Below are 12,722 nucleotides of genomic sequence, written 5' to 3'. Positions count from 1 at the left end.
CCACTGGGATCTGCCTGGGTCCCTCCTCCCTTGGTGGTCTGGAAACTCTCCAGGCAGTAAACTGGGACAATGGCGCGGCTCACCTTGTTTTTCTTTGGTGCGCGCGTGTGTGCGCGCGCGTGGGTGTGTGCGTGTGCGCGCGCGGGTGTGTGTGTGGGGGGGGGCGCGAGGGGGTGCTGACTCTACTGCACTATTGTTGAAGGTTTAAAAAACATTTCTTAGACCTTTTTTCTTTTTGTAAAGTTGTTTAAGGTGAGAGGGCAAAACGTGTCCTATTACTCCATCCTGGTTAAGATGTTTCATTGTTGGGATTTTGATTGAAATTGATGGGGAAAAATTGATCTTATTGAGTCTTTCCTTTTAGGAACATGGGGGTATTAATTTAGGCCTTCTTTTAATTCCTCCAGTGGCTTTTGTGGTCTTCCACATTCACTTAGCTGTTGCATTTAAAGGCCCCTGTAGAGGCTCCTTCACTTTTTTCTTAGCATCTTATTTATACTCTGTAACAACGCAGGGATAGAGTCTAAGTAAGACCCTGGGGCTTCTGCTTCTGCAAGTAGCTCCTAGACCCATCCTCTTCCTCCCACCTGGAGATCAGAAGAGGGCCTGCGACTTGACCTTTGGGGTTGGCTTCATTCTTGCTGATTCTTTCATGATGGCAGAGCAGCACTGGGCAGCTCTGGACTGGAGCCTGGGCATGTGGTTGGGAAAACCCTAGAAGCACCCCTCATGGAACCCCAAGGTAGAAACTGACTGAGAGCGGCTTTATTTTGACATGGCTTGCCTGAAGCTTTTTTCTTTTTCTTTTTTTTTTTTTTTAAGTAGACTCCACACCCGGAGTGGAGCCCAACTTGGGGCTTGAACTTACGACCCTGAGATCAAGACCTGAACTGAAATCAAGAGTTGGCCGCTTAACCGACTGAGCCACCCAGGCAAACTGCTTTTTTCTATTTTTATCTACACTTGGATACGGATGTACTCTGAGAAGTAAAACCTGAAGATTGAATTACTGGTCTTCTGTATCTGGTTTTGGGGTCACTCTGTCTACCTTATTTATACTCTGGGCCTCTTTGTTGATGGTTACTAATTCGCAGAAAAAAATCATCTCCAATAGTATCTCTGGGATAAACAGGCATTTGTGGGCTAGTTAGGGAAGTTGGGGAGGTTGTGTTGTAAACACCAAGCAACCCATTTAAAAGCAAACTTGGAACATAATTCCTTTCTAAGTTGGGAACTGTCTGTTTTTATGAAATCCATCTCTTGCCATGATGACAGTAATAAAATAAGGAGACCTTAACTGACTACAGTTGACACCAGATGGGTAAACACCCATCTTAAGTAATGAGTTGGTTAATTATAGCTGTGCCCTGTTTATAGACCTTCGATTAATCTCTTGAGAGTATATAGCTCCATCACCCACAATGTCTCATGGCATCTGAGCAGGACTTTTCAGAGGTCAGGCTCCTCCATTAACTCAAATAAATGTCTTAAGAATCAAAGGGCTAGGTGGAAGTTAGCTTACTTTTATTCATTATTCTCTGTAGCGATCAACTTATATAAAGCATCAGAGAAATGACAAAGCAAATAAAAGTGACAGGGAGGAGACGTTCGAGTATTTTACTGAACTCCCATAACCTCCACTCTCATACTTGGCAAAACAACTATATGTATGTATCACCCAGCTCTCCAGAATGTGGGTGTATTCAGACTTCCCGAAATGGTGAGTTCACTGGACTTGAACATTGGTCCACGCTCTGACCTCTGTATTGGTAAAAACAATGTCATTCTCACAAAATGCAATCAACTGGGACACTCTGGCAATGCAACTCAGCCCAAGCGTGGATCAGGCCAGCTCAGGAGCAGTTGCCTGGTTGGTCTACACTGCTTGGGCTCACCTGTAGAACGAGTCTACCCCTGATGCACATTGGCACCACTAGCCGAACTTTCCATAGTACCATGCCCACCCGGACTGAATAAATCAGAAGCTCTGGTCTGGACCCCAGGCATTGGTGTTTTAAATTCTGCAGGTCATTGTTATGTGCAGCCCAGCTGGAGAACCACTGCCTCCACATGAGAGTGTTTGTGGCCATGGGGCCAGTATTTAACATTCAAAGCATTCGTGCAGATTTTAATTCATTATATATAAAGCAGTAGTGAACTTTTTGCTTTCCCAAGCATGTTGCCAGATATGGAAAACTTGCCTATTTTTCTAGTATTTAGCTTAGAAGGTGACGTGTGTGTGTGTGTGAGAGAGAGAGAGATGGGGTGGGGGGGGAGGAGAAGAGGGGAGAGAATGAGAGAGAGGGGGAGAGAGGCATAGCTACATTTTTGAATTTTTCTTCTCCCTGTGGCCGCATCCTTGTTCGGGTCACCATCTCTCCAGTCCTGCCCCCTTCTCCCTATCTTCCAGTAGCACTGATCCCATTATTCCTCTCAAATAATGTCTCTCAAATATGTCTCCTTCCTTTTATAGTCCCCTTCAGTGGCTCCCTGTCTAGAGAAAAACTCAGTGTCCTCCTCTGGGCACCCAGGGCCTTTCACGACCAGTCTGGAGAGAGTCGTTCCTCAAGCCCAAAGGTCCCTGAATGAACACTGTTGTCTCTGGCTTCTCATCTTCGCGCGGACAGTTTTTACCTCACCCCAATCTGCCAGAAGTCCCCCTTCAAGGCTCTTCCTCCGAGTAAAACCTCCATTCTTCCCACTTGCCACTCCCTACCCACCCAAGGTCTTCACTGCCTCTGCGCCAGAGCAATACCCAGATAATCCTCCCACAGGTCTGGCATAGGAGTGGCCAAAAAAAGTGTGCCAACAAATGATTTCATTTCTCGCGGTATCAAAATCATAAGTCTGTCTTCTGTATTAGATTCTGAACTTTCTCCAAGTGCAGTGGATAACGTGGTATATGTAGTAGAAAAAGCAAAGCTTTTGGAGGTGGATTTGGGTTTCAAATGCTGCTCTAGGCTTACGAGCTGCAGGATCTTGGGGAAGTCTGTTTCCTCGGCTGTAAAATGAGTGGACTCCCTAAAGGGTTGTGAAGATTAGACAGGACGTGTGTCGTTGTGTCAGATACACAGCAGGTGACCAGACACTTTACTCACAATTTACCAGATACACTGCAAGATTCACGAGTAACACCTCTACTGAGGTTTTGGATTGTATGCTTCCAAATGGCCACAATTCTATACAAGTTAAATGTTGCTTAGATTTGAAAACCCTCCTCTCTCCCACCTTCGTCCTCAGGGGCGTATTTTAACTATTACCTGATTGAAGCCCCATATAGCCCTCTGAATTACTGATCCCACCGTAGGGAAGAAAACCGGAGTAACGGGAGGATACTGGCCGCCCTCCCCAAGGCTGACCGGGCTCTTCAGACTCCTGTCTACCGACCGGAAGTGGAAGTGCCATCTCCATCCTTGATGCCACGTTGCCCTCACCTTCAGCCTGGGGACTGCATGCTTGTAGACGTAATCACTTACTTTTTAAAACTGAAAACTTAACACGCCAAAGATGATTGTTTTGTGGGCAAAACTAAAGTGGTTATTTTAATTGAAAAAAATGAAAAAGATTCTACTTTACTGAGTGCTTTCAGCCCCTCCACCTGGGCGTGCATAACAGCTGGCTGCCACGGCCTCTTGGAGCCTTGGTTCCTTCATCTCTAACTTGAGACGAAGACTAGCACCTGCCTTATGTGCATATGAGGATGAAAGGAGTTAATCCATGAACTCCTAACACACGTGGGACGGGCACAGCACGTGGCAGGGCTCAGCCTCCGTCCTCACGAGCATCCCCGCCACAGGGCTGTCCGGCTGGGAGCTCCACCACACTGGACCTTTAGGATGTCCCTCCAGGTGCTCTGTTATAGGAAAGAAGAACACAAAGAAAACATTCACTTCTTAATGCCTCTTGCTTCACTGAGAACTCTAATTAAAAAAAAAAAAAAGGCACTTTAAAGACAAATAAAAAGTAACTTTATTGACTGCTAATCTTACCATGAAATGCCTATAAGAAATCATTACAAAATAATGCAGTTTTCTTTTACACACTTTTGGTATCATCCTGATAATGATGATCCTTTCACAGAAAGGATTATTTACAGTTTATGTAGATATAAAGCTCATTGTTGCAGATACAAATGTAGATGTAGAGAGGCCATATATACCAAACGGGTATACCGACTAGCAACGATATTAACAAATGCAGAATAAATTACAGCTTCATACGTTTCTTTTCCTTTTTTATTGTTTAAAACAATTTCCAAATACAAAATGTCGATAACCAAAATGGACTTTCATATACATATATATAACTCTGCTGCAAACTGGATCAAAAAGCAAAAATGTTCCTCAGCATGTTTCAATTTTTGAAAACCCACAAGACTATTCATAAATCCAACTGGAAAGAGGGTGTGCAAAACCACCAACAATGCTGGCAAAACCCTGAAGACCTGATTCTGGTTGAAGTACAGAGAAAATAAAGCACTAAATACTTAATTAAATATGCTTTTGTCTTGATGTTTGCAAGAAACACTAAGAGCTAAGGAAATGCACCACATTATGATCTGGGCTCTTTACAGTTAAACCTTCCAGGACTCGTCTCTGAAGCATCTATACGAAATGGTGGATTATTTAACGACTTACTTGTAAGTGAAGCAGTCATTGGCTGGTCCTTCTACCCTTTCGTACAGAAGACTGAGATACTTTTGTACATTCTGGTATCTGAAACTTTGGTTCTTTTAGAACTTTTGATAAAAGCAAAATAATTTCACGACTACAGAACCCTACAGAACTTCTGTTCCTTTACCGGTGTCGGGTGGAACTGATCTGACCGGGCTTGGAGTGCGGGTGCACACCCACATGCGGGCGTGCAGGGCGGCCCAGGCGGGCGGGTCCGTGTTCTCCATGCATTTATCATACCGACTCCCACCCGGGGAACACCGCATGTTCCGCTGTACCCGAAATCTATTTCTTTGTGACCTGAAAACTTAATTTTGTATAAAAATATGACTGTTTCTTTAGAAAATAATATATAGTTTTTTTTTTTAAGAAAACCTGGCAGATAGAAAAAATGGTATATCAAAATATGGTAAACAAATGTTATAAAATATGAAATCATTACAAACATCTCCTAGAAAGACATTGTGCTAAAGTTCTCTCCTGAAGTGCGAACAACATTGTTACTGTACATCTAAAGGTTAATAGATTCACTCTCCTGACGTGGTTTCGTTCTATATCCTAACAGCAGTGGCAGTAACTCTTAAAAATGGCCCTCTCTCAAACGCTAACATTCTCTGTACACTTTTAACTTCGAAATTAAAACAGAAAGACACCCTCTGGAGCCATGGTTTTAAACCCTGTTTCGTATTAGCTCCATTTGGAGCTTTAAAGAAGAAGGCAGGTCCACCTGGACCTCACTACAAGAGACTGAGTTTATTGGCCTGACGTGGGACCCAGACATTGTTACTGTTTTTAAAGCAACCAGGGCTGAGAATCACGGCAAAAGACCCACGAGAAACAGTCATTCTTAACTCTACATATATTAACTGATTGTCTGTAGGTATCATTCATTCAGTGACACATCCTCCATACTCAACAAGAAAGACCACATACACAAGAACAGTCATGGGAGCCAAGAGGAAGAGTTAGTAAGCTTTAAACACATACAGACACACGCAATCTCAGGTACTTATATATGTATAACATATACGTACAGTTAGGGTATTTTGGTTAAGCAGAAACTAGCATTACCATAATTGGTTCTTGATTAAAACAAAACACCAAGCACAAACATTTTCTAAGGCATTTCCACAGTTTTAACAGAAACTGGTTTTGTTAACGCCACAAAATGCACGATGACATGAACACCACTGATTCGTTCCTCGGCTGACAAACTCCACTGGGTCCGAGAGCCTTCAGGGAGAGCAGGAAGGGGACACGGCACCGACTGGGCGTGAAGGAGTCAAAAGGCATCATAGCACACAGAGCCTTCTGGTTATTGCTTCACTCACGTCTTCTGGACCTGGGCTGAGCTTCTGGTATGTCCGTATCTTTGGCTTGCTAGAGCTACAGGACTTTGACCACTTCATCAGTGCTCACTTTGGGACAGCCCCAGTGAGGCAGCAATGGCTACGTAGTGGGCACCGGTCTCTCCGTTAAAAGGAGAGACCCTTCTCTCCTCCCTCAAACCACGTGCGTGAGGGAGTAACCAAAAAAAAAAAAAATTACAAGCAAACAAATAAACCTAACAACATCTTTCACATGATAAAAAAAAATGCGATGTCACGTAATCAAACGAAAAAACAAAACGAGGAACAAACACACCACGATTCAATATTCCGAAGGCTTGGTAACCAGTAAAGCACATTTCCTTCCAAAGGATCATGAACTTCCGGGCACTTGTCTTGCTGTACATTCTCCGCAGTTCTTTTATCTCTGTGTAATACTTAAAGTGCAATTGTCCCAAGGCTTTTATTTCCATCGCAAGTTATCATCAAGAAAGAGCTATGTTCTGGGGTGAAGAGAATATGGCACAATAATTAAAAGAACGAACCATGGCTTTCCAGCCTCCAGCCAACAGCAGGCTGCCTGTAGGGCTATGGAGAGCTAGCTGTGCGCAGACGTACTTTATACAACAAACTCTGGAACTTCATCATGAGTGAGATCCAGAGAAAAGTACTTGCTGGTTCTTTTGACTGGAAAAGCATCTTGGATGTTGACACACTGCTGAGCCAAGCAGCTGTTGCAGTAGAGGCCCTCCTCATCCAGTTCGTGGCCACACCCGAAAGTGTAGCTCTGAGCAGTGTCTTGGCATAGACCCGCAATGCGCAAGAAGTCTTTCTGGTAAAGTCTGATGTCATCAAGGCTCAAGCTGTGTCGATCGGTGGAGGTCTTTGGTTTCCGACATATAGTCTGCAAAATAAGGGAAGGTTAAAACAACCTTAAGAGTATAGACCAAAGTGAAAGGTTAGCAGTATTTGCTCTTGTTAAGAGAGAGGCTGCAAAATCATAGAAGGTTATGGAATCTTTGTATGTTGGAAAGTGTGATTTCCGATCTGAGGTTTCTGGGCCCCTAAGGCCCTGGGGGGAAAATGTCATCCCCACCACCAGTAACAGCGGCGAACGTTCACTGAGCCCTTATGTGCAGGCCCTGGCCGTTCAATCTTCCAGTCAGCCCTACGAGGCCAGTGCCATTATTCTCCCCATTTTACAGATGAATAATCTAAGGCAAAGGAAGTAAATACATCAGGAACCCAACTGTCAAGAAACAGTCTTAAAATAGGGCTGGATAGGTAAAGATAGGGCCCAATTTTTTTTTTCCCCCACTAGAATATGACAATTCAGCATGGTAACACTCTCATGCTGAGGTCTGTTATTATTTTAATAAGAAGTGGGGAAACGAACCAATTATTATTCAAGAAACACAATTTGAAGAATTGTTTTTTTTAAAAAGCTAGAATTCTTGGATCAAAAAATAATACAAAGTACAGAAAAGGCTGGGAGGCAAGAGGCAGCTCCCGAACACTCTAAGTGGTATTCTGCCAAATACTTCACACAGCGGGCAGCAGACTTCTAGAACTCATTATCCCAAGAAGTGCTACTGGCTGAAAATATAAATAGGTTAAAAAGTGGTTCAGACAATTACATGAATGAAAGATACTTACTGGGTGATTTAAGGAAACAAGGCATGGCCCTCTCAGCTTGTGCTGCTGAACACCACAAAAGCCAACCCTTGTTAGAGTTAAGTGATCGAGTGTTGCTAAAGGCAAAAGTGCCAGGAGGATAGAATAGGGTCTGAGACCAAAAACATTTTATTAGGAAGTAACCCATCTGAGCACTCCCTGAAGATGCTGATCGCCGCCTGTACTCAGGCAGGCTCCCCAGGGGCCACCGGGCGTCTCCCTCAGAGAATGCACTAGGTCCTCACTGCAAATCCTTGCGACACGCATACAACGGTGCTTCCCGCCTTGCCGCTGTGCAACCTGATCCCGAGCTGTGCCCCATGGACATTTCTGTACAGTCAGACCTAATACCGTCGGCGGGGGGGGCGGGTAGAACTGGAGGGCAAACCCGAGCAGTGGGACCCTGGAGCTCGTAATCATCATGCTACACATACTGCTTTAGCAATGACTCACTGGAGCACTCAAAAAAATATTTAATAAAACATCAGGTGCACATTAAGGCTACTTAAATGAGACAGAGAAAAGGGAGGAGAGAAGCACACACAGAAGACAAAAAAACAAAAAAGAGACATTCCGAGAGAGAGGCATAAAAGGAGAGAGCAAGAGAATGCTCAGGAAGCAGAGGTGAGAATCAGCTGCAGAATAAATCCAGATGCTGCAACCATGAGTTTCAGAGTGTTTTATCTTTTGATATTTTAATAGTCTAGCCAGCGATCACAGGTTATCAAACAGCCTCACTCAGCATGCTTAGAAAATTCAATCTGAATGGAAAAATCAGAGTGTGGAAACATTTCTGCCATGACACACCTGACGAGAAAATTATCCTCCCAGTTGTTGAGGTCAATAAATACACACACACACACACACACAGTTAACCTGAAGTTTGAGGTCTAGAGGCTTCCCAGCTATAAAAAGTGTTGAAGTATACAATTTATCCAAATAGAAATCAACTTAAAGATGAATGCAACTAGCAAATAAAATGGACATAAATTCAGAACAAAACTGAAATGTCCCTAGTAAGAATCATTTCCTTAGGGTTTTTTAAATTTTCTGCTCATTTATTAAGTTCTATTTAGTTTTCTATAGCTTCAGTACCCAATTTAAATTTTCCAATCCCTTCTGTACCTGCGGAAGAGAATCAGTGCTCTGGCCGCGAAGCTTGACAACGGTTTCTGAGGAGCTGGAGCTGGAAGAACCGATTTCTTTCACAATCAACCCTAAAGTAAAACACAGAAGAAGAAGAAAAAAAAAAAAAAACAGAAGATTTCCTGTTGGTCATACCTCTTGCCACATATCTGACATATACGACCACCAGGACTGAGAGGTCAAATATTAACCGTTACTGGAAAATCTGTTACTCTTCCGTGGTGGACAGCCAGGACGGAACACATTCTGTCTCTTGTCTTACAGTAAATAGGGAGGAGCGGGAGAGGAGTAAATGTGGGGTGAGAGGACAGGAAGGAGTTTAGAGTCTGATTTTTCTAAACGACAACTTCTAATTAAGCGATTTATGAAGTGAGTAACAAAAAGAAAGACTGTAGGTGTAAAGCAGTTTATCGCCTCAAGTTTCTCCATGTTCCACAGAGCACAGAGTCTGAACTTAACTCCAGCTGAACTGTGACACGGCATTCTACGCTTGCTTCCCCTTAGATGTGCAGTGGTTTAGTGGGGGGTCTGACCTCCGGAGTCACACGGATCTGGGATGGAACTGGGCCCAGACGAGTAATTGGCTGTGTATGCTGGCCAGTGACTGTGCCTCCCTGTGTCTTAAGTCTCCTATAAAGTGGGGCTGCAAGCAGCATTCATCCCACAGAGTCTAAGGATGACTGAAGAGCAAATGCATGGCAAGGGCAAGGTGTCGGGCCTGCCCGCAGGACAAACTCAGCTCACAGGAACGCCTCGGGCTGACAGGGGCCCTGTGGCACTCGCCTCCTGCAGCAGATCTTACCGGGGAGAGGCCACAAATGGGAGGTCGCCCTGAACATTCGGTTCTGGACCTCTGAGAGCAACAGGGTCCCTAATCGCCCCAGCGCTCAAGGGCAATCCGCTAATACTTTGGCAACAGAAATCCAGGGCTGAAACCTCCCTCTGCGTCTGTGACACGTGAGTGAAGCACCAGAAACCGATGTTTCCGGCAATAAAACCACTAACAAGAACTGGAGACACGAGTGAAGATGACCACTGACATTTTTCTTGCAGGCAGATGAAGCACATCAGTCAAACCCCAGAGCCTCAAGGCCAAATGGCTTCTCAGGCAAAGTACATTCTCACCTTATAAAAAAAGAACCCTGAGTAATGGGATTTTTATTTAGCTACTGCTAATAACCTCAGAAATGGCCTTTTGTATTCTATCTCTTAACTCTTTAGAAATGACTCATGATTCAAGTGACTAATATAGGCCTTGCATATATTAAGTGTTTTGATAATTAATTCAACTGAAACACAAAAGGAAGACATTCTTGGTTTACATGTAGACAGTTTAAAAACTCTCAGGTGGATATTTATGTTTTGGGGGTGGTACAGACTGCTTTAGTAGGGGGTCTTTCTCTAGAATATCCTTGTATTTTAAAAAGCTTTAAACTCTTAACAAATCCTCACAGAAAGATGTGGACTAGTGCACTAGGACCTGGGATGGGTCCTCCTGGATTTCCTGGTAACTGTGCTCTTGGCCACTATGCCTGTAAATAATCTGCTCCCAAACCCAGACTCTGCATTAGATAAATCAGCATCAAGTCTGGTGGTCAGAATACTAAACCGACATCTACCTAACTTTTATCACTACTCAATCTCATCTCCACATTTTAAAAACAATGTTTAAATGCTCAAATTGTAAAGAATTTGGAAAAGTAGGATGATGCAAGAAAGAAAGTAAGATCATCTATAACCCCATCATCCAGAGAAAAGGCTATTAATATTTTTATGTATTTTTCCACATACATATATACATTTTTATAATTTGAGATCCTACTGTTTATATAATTTGTGCTGTTTTTCCTGCCTATCTTTCTCATATTATTAAATATCCTTTGAAAATCTCATTAGTTAATGGCCGTACAATATTCCACTATATGGACAGAACACAACTTTTCATTGTTAACTGTTTAGGGTCTTTTTCCTTTTCTTTGCTATTATAAATAACATTACAAGGAGTATTTTTTGTATATAAATCTTTTTAAACCGCTACCTTATTTATACTTTATTCAAAATTACAAAATCTTATCATAAAAATTAAACGTAGAAATATATAAATAAAAAGCAAAACTCTGCTTCCCTCACACCTCCTCGTCCCATAGACACTTTGGTGTGTATTGTTTATACCATTTTCTTTCCACAACAATACACATGCACGCATCGAGAGCATGATATCCATGCACCTATAATGTGCATATAATTGTATGTTTATATTTAATATATATTAAAATGTATTTATAAGGAAAAATGTCTATGTAATAAAGCAAATGGCCAAAAAACAAAAGGGGCCAAGTTTGGTACGAGAACTCTTAAGCATGACCAGAGCAAGCAGCCTGACGAATCTGTGTTGGTTCGGCAGAGGGATTCTCTGTAACCACTGGCAGGCTGGCTCCTGGCGGAGCATCTGGAGGCCATGGTTCTGCTAGGTCAGCAAGTGAAATTACAGATTAAATGGCAGGATGAGGGGACCATGTGTGCTGGCCTTGTTCATCTCTGATTCCCAGCACCTGTTGCAGGGGTGATGCTCACTATTGGGGACCGTGGGTCTTGACAGAGCAATCACAGGTCACCCCAGTTGTCAACAGGGTCTTTCACTCAAAGCTCGACATGGCTGAGCAATAAGCATCTGCGCCACGTCCACACTGCTGATTCCTAACGCGTGTTTTTGTACAGAACAGAGACCAAGTCATGAAATGTGACAAGAGCCATTAGGAGTGACTGAGGCTTAAAAACAAAACCCATAGTGCTGTTTGTTTTTTTTTTTTAGGGTAACATCTTTTATTTGGTAGAAATAGATATTACATATTATATAACCTTATACTAGGGTTCCAGTGAATGCATGTTTTCTAATAGAGTTAATCGAATATGGGATTTAGTAAGAATGTCTTTTTATGTCAAACTTTTTTGACACCTTTTTCCTCTAGACTCCTACACCCAGTATGATATAGTGGGGAAACAATACAAAACAAACCTGGAGACCTGACTTCTGTTTCTAGCCACACAGCATTTGTCCCCCTAATCTACAGGATTTCTCATCTGTAAAAAGGTCTCTGAGGCCCCTTCTAGATGTATTATAGGATTCTCTGATTATCGTTTAAAACAGCAAAACAAAACAACAACAAGAGAAAACTGTATTTTACCACTTTGTCCAGCGCTTGCGGTAGAAGATGCTAATTCCCAATCCTAGGTGCTTCGTCCCCTTCCTTTCCCTTTCTTCCTCAGAAGAAACTCAATCCTGCAGTCTATGGTGCTGACTTGGAAAGGTTCTGATTCCAGTCCTATCGGACCTAGAGCCCCACCCAACCCTTCTATTTTCTGAGGCACTTGCTTCTCAGCCTGGGACAGTCCACTGCTTAAGGAGAACTTCCCGTAAGAGCTCACCAGAGTGTCCATTCAGCTTCCGCGACATGAGCATGTCCTCAGTGATATAGATGCACATGTCTGGGCTGACTTCCAGAGACTCTTCATTCATCTGCTCCAGGTCCCTGGGGTCATCGACCAGCATCTCTATTTCTGACACAGAAGAAGGAAAAGACATTTGGGGATATGAAGGGAAATGGACACCAGAATTCATAGCCATACTTTGAGGGAGGCTATGTGATTATCCATATTCTAAAACAGATTTGCTAATAAGAATCTACAATAGGAAACTCTAGGGACAATCCTCAACTAGATGAATTTGTTCTCTTTTTTCACAGGATCGCTGTTTATCTACATGTCTTCTCATGCCATGATTTGACTGTCAATTATTCTTTACTCTTTAAGAAAGAGGGAAAGAGAAAGGGGCGCCTGGGTGGCTCAGTTAACTGACTCTTGATTTCTGCTCAGGTCCTGATCTCAGGCTTGTGAGAGCGTC

General features: G+C 43.0%; 1 protein-coding gene across 3 annotated transcripts in view; it reads right to left on the bottom strand.

The window, feature by feature from the left end:
- Positions 1 to 2,864: 2,864 nt before the first annotated feature.
- FRMD6 (FERM domain containing 6) overlaps positions 2,865 to 12,722 on the bottom strand; it is an 80,056-nt gene continuing 70,198 nt past the window's right edge. For all 3 annotated transcript variants that reach the window (XM_032405103.1, XM_032405105.1, XM_032405104.1), the window contains exons 12-14: positions 12,248 to 12,379; positions 8,801 to 8,892; positions 2,865 to 6,905 (exon numbers count right to left, since the gene is read on the bottom strand). In XM_032405103.1, coding sequence (XP_032260994.1) covers positions 6,621 to 6,905; positions 8,801 to 8,892; positions 12,248 to 12,379 — 509 coding nt within the window. In that variant the 3' untranslated portion in view covers positions 2,865 to 6,620. The remainder of the gene's footprint in view (positions 6,906 to 8,800; positions 8,893 to 12,247; positions 12,380 to 12,722) is intronic.

This window comes from Phoca vitulina, unplaced genomic scaffold (genome assembly GCF_004348235.1).
Source record: "Phoca vitulina isolate PV1807 unplaced genomic scaffold, GSC_HSeal_1.0 scaffold7, whole genome shotgun sequence".
Classification (NCBI taxonomy): Eukaryota; Metazoa; Chordata; class Mammalia; order Carnivora; family Phocidae; genus Phoca; species Phoca vitulina.
The sequence above is the reverse complement of the archived record's forward strand: the minus strand, read 5'-3'. Positions and strand labels throughout refer to the sequence as shown.